At 39.0% G+C, this 22,285-nt stretch overlaps 1 protein-coding gene across 1 annotated transcript; it reads left to right on the top strand.

Annotated features, from left to right (window-relative positions):
• Positions 1-3,610: 3,610 nt before the first annotated feature.
• gpm6aa (glycoprotein M6Aa) lies at positions 3,611-21,287 on the top strand. Its single transcript, XM_040010327.1, has 7 exons — positions 3,611-4,079; positions 14,070-14,262; positions 14,582-14,738; positions 15,735-15,888; positions 18,608-18,684; positions 19,349-19,414; positions 20,429-21,287. The coding sequence occupies exons 1-7, from the start codon at positions 4,043-4,045 to the stop codon at positions 20,579-20,581; spliced, it is 837 nt and encodes a 278-aa protein (XP_039866261.1). The 5' UTR covers positions 3,611-4,042; the 3' UTR covers positions 20,582-21,287.
• Positions 21,288-22,285: the final 998 nt, after the last annotated feature.

Here is a 22,285-nt window from a genome sequence, read left to right as displayed (position 1 = left end):
TAACATACTTTTGAATTCAAATACAAAATGCATTGCATCTGTGACTGGAATCAAAGATGTCAGATAAATAATCTTACAAAGCATTTCTCCTTAAAATGCCCTAAGAAAGTGTTTCACCATCTGCTGATTTTTCCTATCAGCGTTATGGCACCCAGTGTGAAGGAATCTCTTGTGCCGACGGGATGCAGTGGGAGGAGGGAGGTCAGCGCCTCAGGGGGGCTCCACTAACCAGTGGAGATTTATAAGCTACGGATTTCCCCATAAAAAAGCCCTCCCCCACAGCAAATCTCCCACCCTTAGCCACAGTAGGTTAGTGTGTGGCTATGTTATCCAGGCCAAGGGTGGGGCATTTTGTGTGTCTGTATGCTGGAATGGACACCAATCTGTTAAAAAATTTATTTAAAAAAATTTAGTATATTTTTGTTCTTACAGTATTAATTGTATTTGTATGGCTCAAATGCTATTCAAATGTTTTTATGGACTTTCAGTTTAACCATGTATTAGTCACTGAAGTTCCTGACTTCACAAACCCAGGAGACAAAACTCAAGTTCAACATATACATACTTTCTATGCAAAGTGCAAACAATATCTCTTAAATGTTCAAATATTTTTCATTAAACTGGAATGCAAATCACTTTAAAGCTCTTCAAATAACATGAACAACCAATATTTATAAGCAGGCATTATACAAAGTTAAGAGCTGGATTAAAAAAATGTTGAGTGGTTGAAAAACCGTGCTCAGAGTATATACGCAATGACCTGATTCAGAAAAGCAAACACATTTCAGCAACTTCCCCTTGTTGAGCTAAGCAGATAATAGTGGTGCTTAAATTTAGGATTAGTAAGTGTGGGAAGAAACTAGTGAGAATGCACAATGACATGTTTGTCTTTGACTGTGTTGGACACATACTGAGAATGTACGTATTATATCTAGTGCTTAAACCTCTGTAAAAGCTATTTACTTAATTAGAGATTCTAAACTCCTTAATAAGGACAATGTCCAATGTTCAAATCCACCGGGGCCTCTCTATGTGGACTTCCATGTTCTCCCTGTGCCTCTGTGGGTTTTCTCCAAGTAATCCAGCTTCCTCCCAAAGAAATGCATGAAGGTTAACTGGTGATTCTAAATAAGCTGTAGGTGTTAATGGTTCTCTTTCCCTTTGTGTTAGCCCTAATAGTCTGGCAACCTATCCACGGTGCACCCTGCCTCTTTCCCTGTGACATCTGGGATGGGCTCCAACCCCTCCCTATGGCCCTGAATTGGATAAGCAGAAGAAAATGGATGAATGGATATTTACCAGATACAAATGACTATTTAAGACTATATTGTGTGCACAAAATAAAAAAAGGGAACAGCCCCTAAGGAGATGGAAAAGGGAGAAAGTGGTTGAAATTGTCTCTTGATCTCATGATAAAGCAAGATGTTTGGAATCTACATATGCACAGCAGAGCTTTAAACAATATGCTACTGAGCATTCACCTGATAATGTAACCTCATATCACGGTAAAACATGTAAGAGACATACCGGTCAGCCATGTACGTTCAACGTGTTCTTACTCCTAAAGCGTAACATTTTATGCTAGTTGACAAATCGTCGGTATATTACGCTTTCGGCCACCCAACACGTTATTATGAGTTCGGAAAAATGAGGAAACATGATAACGTGTGTTACTGCGTGAGCGTCATTCTATTCGATTTCACGCACAATCCGGCGCGTAGCATAGGAACGCAGAAGGTTACCTTTCGCGTTTCCATGGAACGCCTTGGGACATGACAAATCGTCTGTATATTACGTATCGGGACTGAGAACAGGCTGGTACATTTCATGCTTTGGAGAGGCGTTGCAGTCAACACACACGTAAATACATATTAGCCGCCTAGCTCGATCATTTTAGATGATTTAGGACCCTGGAATGTACCTTATATGGTTTTTTTTTGGTCACTACCAATTTCTTATTGCTTCCTCCTAGTAATGCAACATCTGCATACGTGTACATTTTATGCTTTGAAGATGCAAAGTGTGAAATGGACTGCATGGACCGGTGTGTCTACTACACATTTTGACGTGACACTGGTTGGATGCTGTAAAAGTATTCTAATTTTTGCTTCATAACTTTTGCACTGTCCACTTCCTGCTGTGACAAAACAAATTTCCCACGTGTGGGACTAATAAAGGTTATCTTATCTTATCTTATCTTAATTGATCAAAAATGTTAGAAGAAAGCATTCTAAAAAATATCCTCTATAAAAATAATATATGTGGATTTGTAAACAGTGACAGGTACTGTAGCCGGGTTATCATATAGCCCGACGGGCGGGGCTGAGATAGATTTTGGTCGCCCGACCGGAGATATCGCTAGCTCCGGGACGTCGGGCTAGCAATTTTGCGAGCCCTGTGTAGACATAACAGGCCATATGGGCCACTTGGGCCATATATCCGTATCTGCTATCTGGACATTCTGGAATTTCTGCACAATATTTCAAAATAATGCATCTGACACTTATTGAGGTATTAAAAGTCTGGACTGAAAGGTTGGATTCTTACTACAGACATCACCATCCGTTGATCCATGCTGCCAGAAAAGCTAATAAACATTTAATGCTAATTTGAATTACAAAGCGGTACTCAGTGGTATGGTAATTTTTGACACACCAGTTGGTTAGACAACAAACTAAAGTAGGCTAATTGAATAATTCAATGAATGTTACATTAAGCAATGAAACATTAATAAAGCATTATATAGAATCATTAATAAATGATCACATACACATCACATTACCATAATTACCATAAAAACTTTATCTTGCTTTTCTTCTGAAAGGCCTATGAGTGAAGCTTTTGGCATTCCTGGTATTACAGCAGGCACAAATAAGATAACGGATGACTAAAAGTGATTTCTAGCAAGTTAATTTGCTGAACTTCCATCCGATTAATATTTTGCAGTCTATTTAAGTTAGCGTGCTTATTTGAATCACTCTTACAACCCTCACTTGCCTCCTTCGCTATTCCCTCTCAGGTCTTGGCTGCAGCAGAAGCTTCCTTTCCCCATAGGGATCATTAAAGTTTCATCTAATCCACCTGTCTGATCATCCATCCATTCACCCATCTGTCCATACTCTGTCAAGTCAGGTTTTATTTATACAGCATATTTCACTCAACAGCAGTTTAAAATACCAATTTCCAATTCCAATTACCTTGTGTCCTGTTCATGATCTAGGTATGTATTTGCATAATTATTTAGCAGTTTTCATCAGTGTGTGAGCTGTTTGTCTGCAGCTCTAGACATATAGTGTCATTTAGAATTCAAGAATCCAATGACAACGCCTTGGTGATTGTACAATTTAATCTGTAAGACTAATAAGATTAGGAGAATCCCATTTCGAAATCAGATGTACCCCCTCACTTATTTAATGAGAGGTTGTGCTAATATAGAGCAGCCGCAGCCTCGCAAGGGAAGGGGGGTTGATGGGCTTAACCATTCTGTCTGAGAGGGGGTGTTGTTTAGGGAGGGTGAGACAAGCAATAGTCACCAACACTCATGAACACAACTGTCTAGACAACACAGTGAAAAGATCTTGATTCTGGCTTAGGTTCTACCACCGTTGCTGCTTTTAGTGTTTTAATCCAACATTTTCCACACACCTCCCTTTTTCAAATGCATGGCTCTTTGTCACACATGCGCTTTCCTTCAAACCACAGAGACCACCCTCAGCTCAAGCCAGCCCTGCTACTCCTCTCCTCCTCCTCCTCCTCCACCAGGGACCAAGGAGGCGTTCTGCACTTGCCACAGCGGTTTGCAATGGACAGTACCACAAAGGCTAAGTGATCCTTTGCATCGCCCAGTCACTTGACAGAAACCACACCTGACAGCCAATCTAAGTGTTCAGAGAGAGAGAGAGAGAAAGAGAGAGAGAAAGTGAGTATAGAGAAAGAAAGGGGAACTGATGTGTGGATTACTCCTTAAATAAATACGATTTTAAACCTACACAGGACATTTATTTACTAATCGACAGCTACTTAAAAAAGAAGAAAAAGCAAAATGGAAGAAGACATGGATGAGGGGCAGACCCAGAAAGGTAAGAAAGTAAATCTTTGCATGTTCTGATGAATTCATTTATGTATGTTTGCTTTTGTCAGTGTCAGTAGTGTCTTTGCAGAGACAACTGCACAAATGTAAGCCATACCCTCTTTGAATAAAAGAGCATCTGTTTGGGGGGATTCTTTTGTCCACTGAGTATCAGCACTCCACTGAAAAGTGCACGTCTGTATGTGCTGTCTGGGTAGTCACAGGGGTGTGAACTGCTACAGCAAGGGCTGGACTGCCTTTGTTTGCTTGATGTGGCTTTCATGCTTGTCGTGATGACAGAGAGAAACACGAAGAGCATGGAACCAAACTGAACTACCATTATTACTAGTCTTTAAACCAGCAGCTTTCAGGTTCTGTCCTTTGTGTCGGAAAAACCGAGGTGCTGTATGATGCAGCAGTGCTTTGCAATATTCACTGTGCATTTGTTGCAGGAGGAGTTTTTAGGGGTTCTTTTTTTCATTCACTTAGGAGGGGCAGTGTATGCTTTGTGCAGAGCTGAATTGCTATTTATACTTCACACCTCCGCATCTTGTTTCTCTGCATGAATGATTCAGTATATGGTTGCAACAGTATAAAGCAAGTGTATTTTCTCATCAGTGGATTGGAAAAAGATGTTTTTTGTTAAAGAATGACACAATACCAAAGGTAAAGAGGATGCTGTTCTCATGTAGAAAACACTTTTTTATTTCACCTCCCTTGCCTCCTTCTCTCTCAGATTTATTGTGTCAGGCATATGTTTGTGTTGCCTCCTGTCGCTCTTCCCTGCAACTTAGCACTACTTACAGGCACACACACGAACTGAAACAGTTGCCATGGCGCTGGCAAAGTCATTATCTACTCCCTCTTCACCCACTCCTGTTGATGACATTTCAGAAGCACAGGAATAGTTTGCTGTGTCTAAGAATGTGGGAGGAAGAGAGACAAGAAGAGGCACATATGTAGAGTCAGAAATGATTACAGCACAGAGTGAAAAAGAAAATGAGAAGCTTGGGAGAATATAGTGAGCTTAATCAAACTGCTTGACTAAGCAGCATAGTAGGAGAAGTTCTAGAAAACCTATAGATTTTGATCAAACAACCTTTAGTGGCGTCCCTATGGGCAATTTTTGGATGACAGTTCGATAATAAAGCCATCTGTCAGATCCATTAATTTGGGCAGAATATTAATGTAATTATTTAGCATGTACTCATAAAAAGCAAGCTCTGCAAGCTCATTTTTCTTGAACAAAAGCTTATTAAAACCAAATTGACTGTTAATAACCTGTTACAGCAGAGGCTCTGCTTTGACATATGCAACCTGCTTCTCACACTAGGGTGCTTTTATGAATCACTGCCCATGTGTCAACACAAGCAAGCATTTGATTTCTCCCCTTGAACTTGAAAAAAAAACTAAAATCATCACGTGAATATGAGGAAATAAGCCGTGTGTTGTTTTATACAGTAAACTAAAGGCTGAAGCTCTTGGAAAGTGACCAATACACACCAACCAGCTAACCAGCTAATGTTTGTTTTTAGCCCGACACCTTCTATCATAAGTCCGCTCTAGACAACACTGAGAACTACTGGACTGGTTTCCACAGTAGTTAAGATTGCGCAGCTTCTCCAGCATATCATCAGGCAGTTTGGTTGTTGGAATAATTTCCATGTTGTACCTTCCAATGACAAAACTGAACAATTATTCTGTAGACCATGTGTAGCAGAAATTATAGAAATTTGTGCATAAAAAGACATCAATCACTGCCTGGGATCCTGAGTGGCTCGATGTCGAAACATACAGCCTTTTTCGTAAATCATAGGCTATTATTATTTAACCATTAAAAAAAAAATAACACAAGAAAATACACCCTGGTCCTGTTAGTTAGTATTGTGTTTGAAAGGTTATAGCTTAGACTTTCCTTTTGAATGGAAAATCAATAGTGTCACTATTTTAAGTATTTCAAGTCACGTTTATCACCATGCGCCAAGATGGAGGTTCTGGAGACCAAGTATTATGCAACGCAATTTACATATGTTGGTTACCTAAATTATTGTCTCGTTTATTAAATTATTGATTTGACAGCCCCTGTATAGTTTGTGAAGACAAAAGATAATTGCAATGACTCCTCTGATGATGGTCATGTTTTCGCCCATGTCACTTTGATTTCATGCACATTTTTCTGGAGAAATATGTAATAGTTTGTAATAATCATTGATCAGTTTTGACCAAAAACTCACAATCTAACCTTAATTGCAAAAAAGTGGGATAAATCATAGAAAAGATTAAATACATACAGTCTACAATGTTAAGGAAAACATAATAACTTGACAGGCCTCTGTCTACAGCAAGCTTCTACCCAATAAATGTGCAGAAATTGGTAAGACTGGACATCTAGAAACACCAACATTTTAAAAGCTTCTCATTTTGCGTAACGCTGATGTAGAAGCAGAGCCCCCACAGTTGGTGATGTGCATTTTATCATCGTTTACATATGTATATTAAAGAACAATTCTTTATCATTTTGCTGATGAAGACATCATCCAAGCTACCAAACGGACTGTAGATAAATTGGTACTTCCAGCTCAAAGGGGTGCAGGTGTCACTGAGTGCACTCACAGCATCCTAATGCCCTTCTGTCTTCCTCTTCTGAGGTTGCAAATCTCAGATTATGAGTCAGATGCACCAGGTGGGCACTGTTCACTTCAGCTGCTAGCCAAATGTATGAGCGCACTCTATGTACCAAAGTGGCCATTAGCAGCAGGGAGCAGTCCAGCGCCCTTCTGTTGAAAAAGCAGGTTTAGACCAGTAGGAACACACGGCTAAATATGCTAAAAGTTCTGGAAATGACCATATGGTGGGTAATACTGTGGATAAATAAACCAAACATGATTCTGCAGGTCATTTACACTTGATGTACTAACTGTTGCTGAATGGAAAAACTGAGAAAGGCACACCTGTTAGCATTTCCTGAGCCAAGAATCTACTCTGCAAGGTAGCGTTTGTCCTTCTGTTTGATTAGCATGTGGTTGCATGTTGAGCATCTCATTTTTGTCCGTCTACAATCATGTCAGTAACATCGTGTGACTGTAATACACAATGGAAAAACTGTGTTGTAGTTTTAAAGGTTCACCGAGTTTCATGCACTTTGAATTTGCAGTTGACTTGATAAATGCCAAATCTGCATTAGGCTAAAGGCAAGGAGATGCTGCTTTGAACATAGTTGCTGTGGTCAGACAAATGGTTTTCCACTACATAAAACCACATTTGTTTGGGTTTTCTTGTTTATTTTTACCAAATATGATAAGAAATAAATTATTTAGAAGATATTATTCACTTGCAGCACATTCATGAATATATTACTTCATGTATAAGTAGCAGCTTATCTAAGAGCTCCTATGTCCTCCTCTACTGCCCCTTATTGTTTTGAAGCCTGCCCCAGCCCAGGTCAAGAGAGTTCCACCAATTGTTCTAGTAATTATTTCTGGAGCAGCTAAAAACCTTATGTGGGGTCTCTTATTGTTTTGAGCAATGACACAATGGTATAGATATAGGCATAGGGAAAGAGGTGTTGAAAATTACTTGCATTGAGATTGATGATAAACACTAGCTCACTGTAATGATAATATCTTAAAATGATAATATGATATTGTTGTCACTCAACATGATTGTGTCTTGTGAGTTGTGTTAGCTTATGTAATTTAAATGTTACTTAAAATTTCGGTCATTCAGGGTAAAGTGTGTCGGGAAACTGTTATTGAGTAAAAATTGAAGTACTAATATGCAGTATGAAGTACTCCACTGTTGTTGGACTCTGTAGACATGCTCTCATTATGGTCTATTGTTTTGGAGCTGTGCTTCAAATCCCTGCATTCTTTGGTTTTGGCTGCTTATAAGGTTGGCAATCAGGAAAATTAAACTCATTCCACCCTGTGAAATGGAAATACCTGCATGGTTAAAATGCATAAACCTAAAGTCCAAAACCTTGTTTCTTTTGCTGTGTTTTTGACTTTTGCCCCCTAGTTCCTGGAGTGAACTTGGCTTAGACAAAAGACACGTCTACAGTCACGCAGTCCTGTTTAGACTCTTCCATCTCTCTGTGAAAAAGGAAGAGAGGAAATCAGTAGCTGAGCTTTCAGGCCTGGTGTGGAACAACCTTTTAGCCCTGAAGGGGTTTTATGTGTAATGTGTCTCGTTCACTATTGTCCCACTGAATTTGTTGACATACAGTAAGTGGGTCACGGCTCTCAAGTACCCGGTCTATTCTCAGATTTTGCGCTGTGGTTGTTATGGCAACCATGCTGGTTGATTAAACATGCGCAGAGGAGATGGGGGCACACAGGAGCTGAAAAAAAACCTGCTCACTGCAGGGGAAGGGGGGTGGGGTGCATTAAAGGAACAAGGAAAGCAACGAGACGCATGCACGCCCATTACACTCAGGCTGACACAGGCACACCATCCCCCCACTGAGATCTCGCTCTCTCTTCTCTCTCTGTCTGACCAGGCTCACCACCACCCCGTCCCCACACAAAACCCCTAATAAATGCTAGCTGTATGTGGGAAAATTGATCTCTCTTATTGGATCTCTCGTGTTAGAAATGAATGCACAGACACAGAATTAGATTTTCTTTCCTTTTTCTGTCATCGTCTTTAATGAATTTTGTTAATTTAATACTCTAATGCAGCATGCCATTTATTTTCTCAGATGCTAAAACTGCATCAAAAGCAAAGCCTCATATCTCTATATGACTTCAAAAGGAAGAAATCCTTTTTAATTAGGAATGAACCAACATAAGCAACCATCCATCTATCCATTAATTTTCTTCCACTCATCCAATTCAGGGTCGCATAAACAAACATTTGAGTAAAAATCATCTTTGAAAGCAAGTATTTGGAATCTGCCCAATATTACTTTTATGTCTGATATTTCACTAGCTATGGAACTATTTTGGTTAAGAAATATTTGTGTCAATAGCGAAAAAATGTCTTAAAGGTAATCTAGCCTTAAATAGAAATTATTTTTCCAGTTTAACAGGACCACTACACGTCAAATACTGACCTATGGATGAACTAAGCAAATTTCATAATGTGGAAATGTCTGAGAAACATCATAACACTGTAATTCGCAGAATTCATCCAATTCATCATCCACCCCGTTACTCCATAAATTAACCCTGCACTGATCTGATATGGACAACATTATCTCATCCCTCATGCAAAAGTTGACTAGGTCAGAGAGAATGTGTGTATGAGTGTATCCCTTTTGCCTGTCAGCTATGGCACTGACAGATGGAGGAGAAGTGGGAGGTGGGAGAGGCCCTGGGAGGGGGTCATCCTTTCTCTTTGTATTAGGGAGACGCCTTCTGTTGATTGGGCCACGGTGTTTGGGCTCTCACAGGCCTCAATTTCACCCCCTCCCTTTCCTCCCTTGAAAAAAAATGTGGCTTTGTTCTAGGAAAATAAAATATTTAAAACAGTGCCATCTTCTAAATCTGTCTCTTTGTTCAAAACTGAATAGCATTAATCCTGGTTTTGCTAGAGTTAAGATTTGCACCGATGAAATTTGTATTTAATCAACATGCTGAGGCAAGAAAATCCTTAAATGCTTTTTACTGATTGGAAAATAGGTTATTCTGAGTAAAAGATGTTTTGTAGACTAAGCTTACCTCAAACATTTGGGGGTGTACTCCAGTTCAGAATAAGGCAAAACAAAAACATCACATATATTCATTCAAGTACACAGATGGTCCTTGTCACTGCAATTCTAGTCCATCTTAAATCTGCTTGGTTGCACCAAACAGTCATTGTTTCCTATACGACACAGCCATTCAAATACCCATGACCCCTAAAGCAGGCCATCTTTTATTTTTATCACAGGTGATGTGGGGCTAAGCAGAAAGCATGAAAAATGAATGTGGGAGACTTGTGTGCCTCCACACTGTGCCACTTCTAAATTATTGATCAAGCATCCTCTAACTCTTAGAATTGTCCGTTTGCCATTTTTCACCCACTCAGAGTCTCAAATTCATTTAGGATCAATGAAGGTTTACAGAGAGCAAATGATAGCATGCACTGGTATTTTTTAATGGGGTGAGGAAGACAGATAACATATGAGATCATAAACCCATTGCTGGTGATCTTTTATCACTGCAGTTTTAAAAACAGGAAGGAACATAGTAAATGTGAAAAAGGGCAGCTAGGCTAAGAAGACATTACGTTGTAAATTCAGCTGTTTCTACTCACGTGAATACATTTTTTCTCTCAGACAAAGATGGAAGCCTTCTTAGTTTTTACGTTTTAACCTACATTTACAACTTTATCACTGAATCTGGTCCTTTTCTAACACACCTCTCTTTACTGGGTGTGATGAGCTTCCCTTCCACAGAATTAAGAGCAGACGATCAATAAAACATTAGTCTGTTACGTCCACTCAGTAATGCTTTTATCCTGCCTTCTAACTTCATCTTCAACTGTTTCCATGGAAACTCTTTAAGTCAAGTCACATATAGACAAATATTATCTGTGTTGTACTCTGTAGTTACATTTACATTACAATGTACAAACATACTAGTAGCCAATTCTGTTTACTGCTTGGTGGAAAAGTAGTCCGTGTAAATTTGCAGCTGCTTTATGCTGTGTGCAGAAAAGCAAGGAAATAAGCCTTGATTGAAGCCATCACTTAAATCATTGATATTACTGCTTGTCTCTCTTCATGTTAAATACAGGCTGCACAAAATCAGCACCAGCATATCTCAAAGGCCGCTGCGTTCCTGTGTTTAAGATTCAAAATGCAAGAGAAAATGTTTTATATCTATTCTATCTATTTCTGATGGCTGAAAAACCTTATTTTTCCATACAAGCGACATAGTTTGGAAATAAATGAAAAATTAACTGGGAACATTGCAGTAATTTGTATCCCATCAGTACTACATACAAATCCATGTGTTTGTAGTACTTGACTCAACAGTTGACTCTTACTCTGGCTCATAAATGGGCACTGTGGCCAAGAGGGTAAGTGTTTCTGAACTCTCTGCCTCACTCTCATCTTGTCAGTAATCACAGCTACATCAATAAATTCTGTCAGTGCCTGTTTCCTGAAGTGATAAGGCAACTCAACATAATGAATCTGGGGCAAGATGTAGTGACAGACAGACAGAGGGTACTCAAGCAAAGAACAAAAATAGCTACATTCACGAGACCTTGGGAAATGAATGAGTGAATCTGATAAAGTCCAGTTTATGTAACAGATCCTTGATTTCTAAGGCATTCCAGACATTATACTGCAAAGTTATCAGGATTGTGTGTTAACATGTATTTGGTTGGTCTCAGAACCTTGGTACTGGTGCATCTGGAGACCTTTTCATGCATAAGTTGCCAGAAAAAGACAAGCTGACACCTTTAAATAATGATAACAGAAAAATTTGCTATCCAAAATATTGTAGCTGCAGAATGGAATCGTGTTAAAAACACATGCTTACACATAACTTTGCATAGTTTTATGCAAAACTAACCACACTCTTACTGCTTCCATAGGAATTAAATGTGGCGTGATTGGAAGGGTTGCATTTAAACAAACCTCAGGACTTCTGGAAAGTACTTTGCACAGTCAAAACCAAAGTGGAGATGTTTGACTATCGTCACATTTGGCAAAAATCAATCGCACCATCAGCACAAACAACTGTCAAACACAGTTCCTGTGGATCTTGCAGTTACTGAGTTGATCGTGACCTTGAACTCGTGGACTTGTGAAAAGAATCAAAGTGTCGCATCAGCTGAGTCAAAGTCAACTGATTGAAATTATGTGGTGGGAAGAGTGCTGAGAATATACAAATGCCCACAAACCTCAATGAACTAAGGCAATTTTGCAACATGAACTTTGGACTTTGTTCCAATGTTCCTCCACAACAATGTCACAAACTGATAAAGCCCTGCAGAAAAGAATTACAAACTGATTCTACAAACTGGTGACTCATAGGGTGTACTTAGTTTTCCACAGGACTGAATTGAGTTCTTTAAAACTGTCCGTTTTTCCATTATTGTATTAGGATGCAGGTTTCCAAATAAAAACAGCTCTACTCAAAGTGAGACTATACAAAGTGATTTATATAAATTCATTTTTGATTACAATGACTAAACCAACACCTCCACTATGGGAGCTTCCCTCAAAGTATTCCTGAAATGCACTAAAACGGCAGAATTTAAGCAGCATCTGGATCCAGAGGGAGTCCAGGCCATTTAAATCTACTGCAGGTTCTCAGAGTCACATGACAGAAGGTGTGAATTAGCGTGAAAACACCTAGGAGTGCATGTCACGTGGCACTGTAAGTACCTGATAGTTACCAAGAGGCACTAAAGGTGAAGTATTCCCTGAATTTGATGTCTCTTCCTAGGTGAATCAGTGGGAATGTTGGAGAATTACTAAGGCAGTGATGATAAAGGCAGACAAATGGCACTGCAGTCCCTCTATTCAATGGGGGAATCACCAGTTTGAGATATAATGCATACTATAATCTTTCCTCTAAACAACAAAAGGCTTGGAAGACAATATATATGTGTACCTCATCTTTAAAGCTTAGATCTAAGCATACACTGTATGAGCTGAGAATACTTAAACAGAGACTAAAATCAGAAGCTTATTAACAGGCACAGCAGAGTTGTTTGGACTGTGTAGTGTGAAGTGTGAAAAGCTGCATGGATTGTTTTAGGATGCAGCATTCAGCAAACACGGATATGGACAGAAACATGTTTAAAATATAGCACATAAGCTGAATAGACATTCCACAGTCTAGCAGTGGATAACATCAGTAAGGAGGTAGATAATCTAGGAAACCCTGGGTGAAGGTTGTAACTGCACCAAGCGTTTGAGTGCTCAGCACAGCCCAGCGGGCGGACCAGCTACTTGGTATTCCACTCATGTCTGGATCAGAGTCACACGAAGAGAGTTGAGGAGGAGGAATATTGGGCTGACTGCTGCTTTGAAACAAAAGTGAAGATGACTAGACAACCTTTAAAAGAATGGAGCTGAAAACATCCTGAAATCTTATCATCTTTGCAACTGACAACAGAGTCACTGCATCTCTTCTGAATGAGCACAGCAAAACCAATGCAGATGAATTTAATCATGGGCCATGATCATCTTACATCTGATCAAGAGTAACGCCGTGCTGGTCATAAAAGCACATATACCACATTTGTATACTGACTTCAACTTTAATCATTTAGGATACTTATGAAGCAGCTCTCCGATTTTAATACAGGTCTAGCTGTTTCAGACTAGTCTGGCTTTGTGAAAAATGTATCTGTCTGGATAATATACAGCAAAACACTGCAATACTGGAATTGTTTCGCACTTACACAGGAAATACCTCTGTACCTCTGTTGTAGTTACTGGGAAATGACTGACTCAGTAGCACAAAACACACACACACGAGATGGAGACTCATAAATCAAAGCAATTCATAAAGGCAAACCTGGGTACAATATTTACAGACGTGGCTCCTTTGTGAGCAGTCTGTGTCACAGGAGATTGAAGATGAACCTGAGCAGTGATTTGTCACCTTAAGAACCCCCTGGCACAGGAAAGTAGAATGGGGTTAAAGGTCATGGTTACTATGTGAAACTAAGGCTGAGTTTGTATTGCTGAATAAAATGTCAGCATCATCCGTAGGGCTATAGAGCTGACAGAACGAATAACACAGTTGTTTGAAAGGGTTTTGTTGTTGTTTTTTTAACATAAGGGAAAGGAGTACTGCAGTCAAACTAGCTTGCAGTGTTACATGCATAGCTGCCTCCCAGCTGGTTTAATTGCTGGAAAATATTAAATGGAAATGGAAATACACTGTACTGCATGCAGATGCATTTGCTCAATGCTAATGTATTGATAAATAATTTAAAATGCAGCAAATGCAGCAAAAATGTCTCTGTTACTTACTCTGTTACCACGTCTGGTGTTTTTTCTCTCAGAATTTTAACAGTCTTTGTTGGCTAATCTCGTTCTCCGCTTTAGGATGCCTTGAATGCTGCATCAAATGCCTGGGTGGGATTCCATACCCATCCCTTATAGCCACCATCTTGCTGTATGCTGGTGTGGCCCTCTTCTGTGGCTGTGGACATGAAGCCCTGACTGGCACTGTCACCATCCTCCAGGACTACTTTGAGGTTGTGAGGAGCCCTGTGGATTCACTGGATGTCTTTACAATGTAAGTAACAAAGATTCTAAACAGCCCTGCTGATCAGCAAGAAAACATAGTTTGCATACTTCCACAGTATAAAATACACAATTATATGTGCTTTGACACATCCCAGAGATCCACCGCACAATCACAACAAGCGTAGCCAATTTAAGACAGATATGTTGATTACTTCTGTTTAACAGGCAAATGTAATGACCTGCAATTATCTATATAATTTTCCTGTGTGAGTATTTTTGTATGAATATTCTTGCTAACATCTTAAAAAGAAAGGGTAACTTCTTATTTTTATAAACTGCGTTTCTGTTGTTCTGTATTCTTTCTCCAGGATTGACATTATTAAGTATGTGATTTACGGCATTGCATCGGCTTTCTTCGTCTATGGCATCCTGCTAATGGTGGAGGGATTCTTCACAAGTGGTGCCATTAAAGATCTGTACGGGGACTTCAAGATCACAACATGTGGACGTTGTGTCAGTGCCTGGGTAGGGCTACTATTTTACTTCATACTAACTATAAAATGTATGTCTATTACTCTATATAAGCTTTTGCTCTTGTCGGGAATCACCTAGTAAATGTCAGGTCATTTCCCAGGAACTTTCCCTTGAAGGCTGAGTAGATTTCAATAGCTGACATTTTTTTTTGTGGCCAATGTGACACTACTCGTGCTCTCCCAAGCTCTATATGTAATAGATTCTTTTTTAGAGTTGACCCCTGTATTTGGTGAGGTTTCACTATTTTGAAAAGGCTGAAAAGGGTCAGCCACAATAGAGCCTTTACGAGTACTATAACTCAACTATCTTTATTTTCCCCTATAAAAGAAAGTATAAATAGCACTGCATTTTTCCCCAAGGAAAGAAGAGATTGAAGGGAGATATACAAACCTAATGTAATCTGGGGTCATTCACATGTCGGCTCATCTCTTCTGTTTGATATATAGTACTTTCTCATAATCAATATATCAAAATCTTAGATTTCCCAAGTTCCTCTGCTAAAGAAATCTGTCTACACAGAGGAAAGTTGATCTTATCACCTTTTCTTTAGCTTCTCTTGAAGCTGTTTTTATTTAACAGGAAGAATGGAAAATGATAATGATTTGTTCTTTTAACTAACTTTTCTTGACAAGCTAATATCATATGTAGTACTTACAGTACTCAACCAGCAAAGGACATTATAAGGTTTATTTCTGATCAGTGTTCAATATGGTAATACTGCTGAAACGAGAACAAAATAAATTATCAGCACACATCCAGAACATACAAAAGAGCATGCAGCAATCCTATAAAATAACTTGGAGGATATAAAAATATTAACTACAACAAAAACTAATCTCAGAAGACCTTGCCGTCAACATCTAAACATAGACGAGTCAACGTCTAAATGATCAGTTTTACACCAGCCACAGTGCTTTGGAAGGTGTTAATATTACAAATAAATACGGTTCCACTTCAGTAATCCATCTGTACTGTTTCCCCTTTCAGTTCATCATGCTGACATACATCTTCATGCTGGCTTGGCTTGGAGTGACTGCATTTACCTCCATTCCAGTTTTCATATATTTCAACATCTGGAATATTTGCCAAAATACTACTGTCCTGGAGGGAGCCACCCTATGCCTTGACCCACGCCAGTATGGTAAGCATGAATATTCTCCAGTCCCCCCCTCCACCCCTTTTGAAATAACTCGGTGACAGAAATTTATGCTGTATTTAAATTGCTACTTTTTTTTACTTTTTAGAACAACTACCTGTACTGTAGCCTCCATATAGTTTTCTTTTAAATGGATTAATCATCACTTTAGGATATGGCTAAATAATAAAAATTATATTCTTTTTTTAAGTATAGCACAATGAGACTGTATGGAAATGATAAACACCATATAAAAATTCACACTAGATGTGAAAATTTGGCATAAAGAATATAAAAACACGGATACATCTTGCCTTGGGTCACATTAAACCACCGCCTGTGGCTGATTATCTACTTGGATTTCTCCACACAGCTGTTTCTAGGGTTTACAGAGAATGGTTTAAAAAAGTGGAAATATACAGTGAGAGGCAGTTCTCTGAGTGAAAATGCCTTGGTGATGCCAGAGGTGAGATGAAAATAGCCAGACTGATTAAAGCTACTACGAAGGCAACAGTAACTCAAATAACCATTTGTAACAACCAAGGTATGCAGAAGAGCAACTCTGAACACACATCACATCAAACCTTGAACCAGATAGGCTGCAGAAGCAGAAGACCACACTGACTGCTCCTCCTGTCAGTGAAAAACAGGAAGCTGAGGGTGCAATAAGTTCAGAAAAATAGCCAACAGAAGCTTGGAAAATATTGCGTGGTCTGATGAGTCTTGATGTTTGCATTTCTGCATCCTCACATTTGTGAAAGAATGGGGTGCTCTCAGGAGCTCAGTCAATTCCAGTTTGGTATCATGATAGGATGCCACCTGTGCAACAAGTCCAGTCGGGAAATTTCCTCACTACTAAATATTCCACAGTCAACTGTTAGTGGTAGTGCAACAAAGTGGAAGAGTTTGGGAACAAGAGCAAATTAGCCACAGCCACATGAAAAATCACAGAGCAGTGGCTTGTGACGCACATAGTGCACAGTGCTCACCAATTTTCTGCAGAACCAATCGTTACAGACCTCCAAACTTCATGTGGACTTCAGATTAACGCAAAAACAGTGGGTAGAGAGCCTCCTGGAATATATTTCTATGGGCGAGCAGCTGGATCCAAGCCTTAAATCGCCAAACCCAATGTAAAGCACAGTATGCAGTGGTGTAAAGCACACTGCCACTGTACTCCACTGAGTGGAGCCATGTTCTCTGGAGTGACAAATCAAATTTCCATCTTGCAATCTGCTGGACGAGTCTGGGTGGTAGCCAAGAGAACAGTACTTATATGATGGCATTGTGCTGTATAAAGTTGTTGGAGGGGGGGTTATGGTGTAGGGTTGTTTTTCAGGAGTTGGACTCAGCTCCTTAGTTCCAGTGAAAAGAACTCTTAGGGCTTCAGCATACCATATAATTTTTGACAATTTCGTGCTCCCAACTTTGTGGGAACAGTTTTGGGATGGCACCTGCCTGTTCCAACATTACTTTATGACTGTGTGTCATTTTGAGGAACGCCAATAAAGACATGGATAGGCAAGTTTGGTGTGGAAGAAGTTGACTGTCCCCTAGTCCTGACCTTACAGACAGAACACCTTTGGGATGAATAAGAGCGGAGATTATGAGCCAGGCTTTCTCATCCAGCATCAGTGGTTGACCTTACAAATGCGCTTCTGGAAGGATGGTCAAAAATTCCTATAAACACACTCCTAAGCCTTGTAGAAAGCCTCCCCAGAAGATTTTAAGCTGTTATAGATGCGGAGGGTAGGCCAGCATTACAATAACCCATATGAATTAAGAATGGAATTTCATTTTAGGAATATAATTTATTTTAATGTAACTATGGATCAAAATTACTGAGGGACATTTACAGTACCTTGCTGAATCTGCACTAGAAAAAATTACAGCAGTTCTGAAGGCAAAATGGGCTAGGGCTGTGCGATATGACCAAAATCTCATATCCCAATATAAGACATCTATCGTCCGATAACGATATAAATCACAAAAATGTAACATTTTCTGTAAATTCTGTGAATCTCGGGCAGCTCGACTTGTGTGAAGTGTTTCCAGCTGGGCGTCGTGTACCTGGAGTCAAGTGTTTTAACCGATGCATGAAACGATACATTTTTAGACATAAGTTGTAACGGCCGCTGTTTTCTTTGTGAGTATTTATTACACAGCGTGCTGCGGGGAAAAGCCTGTTCTAATGTTTGAGTCTAAGGTTTATTTTTTAGCACCTGGCAGCTTTTTTTTGCTTCTCATCCATAAACAATATGCATACTCTTTCACGTAATTCAGTTTATTTTGAAAAGTCTCAACAGGATCTTGAGCTTTATTGTGAAAGGTTTATGTGGAAAATAAACAAGCGGACACGCTACTGTCATTGTTGCCTAACGACAATGCATAAAAACAGTAGCTTGTCCGTCTGTAGTGTGGTTATATACAATATAAGAGAAAGAGAGAACTTTAAGAAATGAATATAGCCACTACAGTGACCATCAAAACGATGAAAAAATATTGCCGTAAACAGTTTATTTTGCGACACCACAAAACAAACGATAGTGTAAAATGAAACGATAGACGTTTTTATATCGTTATATGAACAGCCTTAAAATGGGCTCCATTCAACAGTAGCAAGGTGCGACTAATGAAGTGACAGGTGAGTGTATATGTCACCTGTGGGACTATGTGAACAGAAAAAAATGTAATATAATACTCTGATACATGTATGTAATTTCAGGTATTGTGCCAATTGCGGAGGCCAGAACTATGTGCACTGGATCTGAGAAGTTCTACAGGATGTGTGAATCCAATGAGGTAAGGTAACTTTTGAGTACTGAATAATGTCTAATGTTGTCATGCTGTAAAATGAATTACACATGGGTTTCAAACATAAGACAAATCATTACGTAATATAGTGAAGACATCACTGTGAATAGCTTTCCAACAGTGGCATTCCTTGCAGGTATTCTTCTAAATGTTACTTTTAAATGAAAAATAATTAACAGAACCTGCATCAACTGCAAAAAAAACCCCAGTTAGTCCTCATTACAGCAATAATATTGTCAGATTTGTCAGATTCACACATTCTACACCACAAAGGCAAAAGAATAAAGTGCACCTATACTACGGAGCAGGAAAATCAAAAACTGACAGTATGACAGCGTGCCTGAACTGACAGCATTGCAAGGTATGAACGCCATTCAAATTATTTGACTTAATAGTCAAAGTTTGACAGAAAACTCAGACTATGACCCCAAACTCACATGTTAGACAGTTGACAAAAGTATTTTTTAACACTGAAATTGCAATTTTTCTGATGAGAAACTTGAGCATTTACATACTGATGGTAAATGTGTCACAGATATCAAATGTGAATTTATGGATTTTATTAAAAGAATAGAGTCAATGGATTTTGATTGCCAAATATATCTGCTAACCCCTGAGGATTAATATGTCCTGCGGTTTGTTTTTGATCCAGCTGGACATGACATTCCACCTGTTCATCTGCGCCCTTGCTGGAGCAGGAGCTGCTGTTATTGCCATGGTAAGCCACCGATAAGAAAATGAAAACAAACTGAAACCGGTTTAAGTTTTATTTATTCATTTATTTTAAGTAATGCAGTATTTTTTTCATGAAGATCAGATTAAGCTTTGCTGCTGTTGCAGCAAACACTGTGCAGTGGTAAGACAATTTTTGAAAATGAAGGCAGGTGAGAAGAAATGCTGTAGCAGGATCAGTAGCTTCTGTTATATTTACCTGTGAGAGAATAGCTGTAGATAGGAGAGAAGGCATTTTGGCGCAGTGAAAAAGACAGTTTGTCTCCCTCCCTCTTTCGGAGGAGCCAGGCATGTCATGCCGTTGTCATGGAAACAGGGAGAAGAAAGGCTCTGAGATTGTTGCAAACATCACTCAGTAATCAGCAATTTGCAAGGAGCCATTTTCTGAGAAACAGAAAGTGTTTGCTACTCGAGATGATGATGCAAATTGTGGGCTGAACTAGTTTACTCACATCGCAGTTGTTTTGCTGTGATTAATCCCTCCAAACTTAGCTGGAAAACAACAGAAGCACTGGTGCACCTCAATAATGAAGTAAAAAAATCACATAAATTAATGAATAATGTTCATAAGAAATAGAAAAACAACACGTGCAATAACAACATGAACAATAATAATAACAATTATTAGTAGTAGTAGTAGTAGTATAGCTTCTGTATTTTAATCTCAGTCAAATGGTCCTACTGCATATTTGCAGAGCAAATATAAAACTGTCAGTCCCTGTGAAAAGAAAAGCTGTGTAACAGTCTCAGTCATTAAACCACAATACATTCATTATAACCACTGCTGCCATGGTAACACAAGTCCAACACTACAGTTAGAATTATGCTGCCACCTGCTGGACGATTGTTGTCCTTAATCCAAGGGTTCAGATCAGCTTTTAAAGTCTATTCAGTATTAAAAATGAATACATTTAAGAAATCAATAATGATAATGCCTAGATTATGAAATACAGCCCATTGGTGTGTGATTTGCTAAATGGGAATGATAATTTTCTTACAGATCCACTACTTGATGGTGCTATCTGCCAACTGGGCCTACGTGAAGGACGCCTGCCGGATGCAGAAGTATGAAGACATCAAGTCAAAGGAGGAGCAGGAGCTTCACGACATCCATTCCACTCGCTCCAAGGAGCGTCTCAACGCCTACACATAAAAACCAGCGTGAGGCCTGGCCCTGCCACTCCGGCCTCTCTCACTCTCTCTCTCTTCTTGCTTTCTATCTGTCTCTCTCTACCATCCCCTCCCGAGGGGGGGCGGATGGCGCCTAGGGCCCTCGCCACTGCTGATGTCACTGGTGCGTCATATGACAAATGTGGTCTCGGGGGGGGAACGTCACATAAACCTCCCCAGTCACAAACAGCATTTCAGATGAAAAAAAAAAAAAGCCCCTTTACCTCTCTCATGGATGGTGTTATCATTTTGGCAGTTGTGTTATTGAACAAGTTGAATAAGAGTTATTTAGTGCTGACAGTAGTTTTTGTGTAGTTTTTAGAGTCAGAAGTAGCAGTAGTATTTATGTTTTTTTTTAATAGTGTACAATTGTTTTACTTTTCTTAAACTTTATTTTATACCAAGTGTCATTTTGCTTTCATGGATAATTTATTTTATAATGATTTCCTGAGGGGGTCAACAGGGGCTTCAAAGGGTTTTCAAGCACATTTCTCATGTCGTGTGTCTGAAGATTTCATGTTCAAGAACTGTGTACTGTATGTGAGTGGATGGTTAGTTTTAAAAATATTTTAAATTTCACAATACAACTATGAAGCATTGTAAGCCTTTGCCATACCAGTATTCCCAGGGATTAAAACCACTTTCACATGAAAGCAATTTAATCTGTTTTTCTATGTGAAACATAATTTTAAAAAAAATAGCAAGACAACGCATAAATACCAAATCAGAGTAAAATAATATTTGCTAGATGTGCCAAGCCTGTTAAACAGGAAATACTGACTTTGATAGATAGGATTAGTGAATTGAAGATAAATTGTGGGTTATTTTATGATATATTTGCCATTTAGATATATTTTCGGACTCGCACAAATGCACATGCAAAAACATGCTTTCATATTCTCTTTTTTAATTTCTAAAGTTGAACTTTATAAATACTAATCTCCTGCTTTGCAGTACTCTGCACTGTATATACTGATACATATACTGATAAGTATACCTATATGTTAAGCACTGACATTTAAAGACATCTCTTGTGACAGTAAGAAGAAATCAGTCCTACCTGCATCTATCAGCCCCAACCTGAAAAGAAGTTGTCTGTGTAATGGCACTCCTTGGTGGAATTTTCAGATGTGAGAAAAGTGTGCGTCACCGTAATTTTGTTCATTACAGTAACTGTAACTTGCCTATAAATCCACATACAGAGGTGGCCTGTCAGTTCATTGCCTGGCGATTTTTTTCTTTCTGTCAGTATTTCTCAAAGCTAGTTTCATGCACTTCTTTGACCATTTCTGTGCTCTCTCTAGATGTAAGCGCATTGATGTTCAACTCAAAGTTGGATAACTGTACTGTTAGTAAAGACTGTGAATTTAGATGTTTCTCGTGGCATGGACATGCATCAATATAGTCTTTTTGACTCATAAGTTACTTTATTTCACCTCTTTATTTTTACACTATTGACTGTCTTGCTGGATAAACCTTTTGTTTATATGTGCAGTACTAAACCTCCCACGCTTACTGCGTTATGCTCCTAATATTAGCGACTGTAGTCTTTGAGTTGTGTCTATTTAGTTTGTGATGAGGTTTAAACCATGTCTTAAAGCTAATACTTGTACCAACATTGCATACTCTGTAATGATCTGAAAAAACGCTTTCAGCTTTCTCCTCGTATTAGTCTTTTGTACTTTCA

This window comes from Simochromis diagramma, unplaced genomic scaffold (genome assembly GCF_900408965.1).
Source record: "Simochromis diagramma unplaced genomic scaffold, fSimDia1.1 OVJJ01000585.1, whole genome shotgun sequence".
Taxonomy (NCBI): Eukaryota; Metazoa; Chordata; class Actinopteri; order Cichliformes; family Cichlidae; genus Simochromis; species Simochromis diagramma.
Note: the sequence above shows the minus strand (reverse complement) of the source record. Positions and strands in the feature narration are given on the sequence as shown.

Bases quoted from the DNA above. Each gene is read 5' to 3' on its own strand.
- gpm6aa (XM_040010327.1), top strand. From the start codon at position 4,043: ATGGAAGAAGACATGGATGAGGGGCAGACCCAGAAAG. The intron at 4,080-14,069 runs GTAAGAAAGTAA...TCTCCGCTTTAG, and splicing joins TGAGGGGCAGACCCAGAAAG to GATGCCTTGAATGCTGCATC. The intron at 14,739-15,734 runs GTAGGGCTACTA...TTCCCCTTTCAG, and splicing joins GACGTTGTGTCAGTGCCTGG to TTCATCATGCTGACATACAT.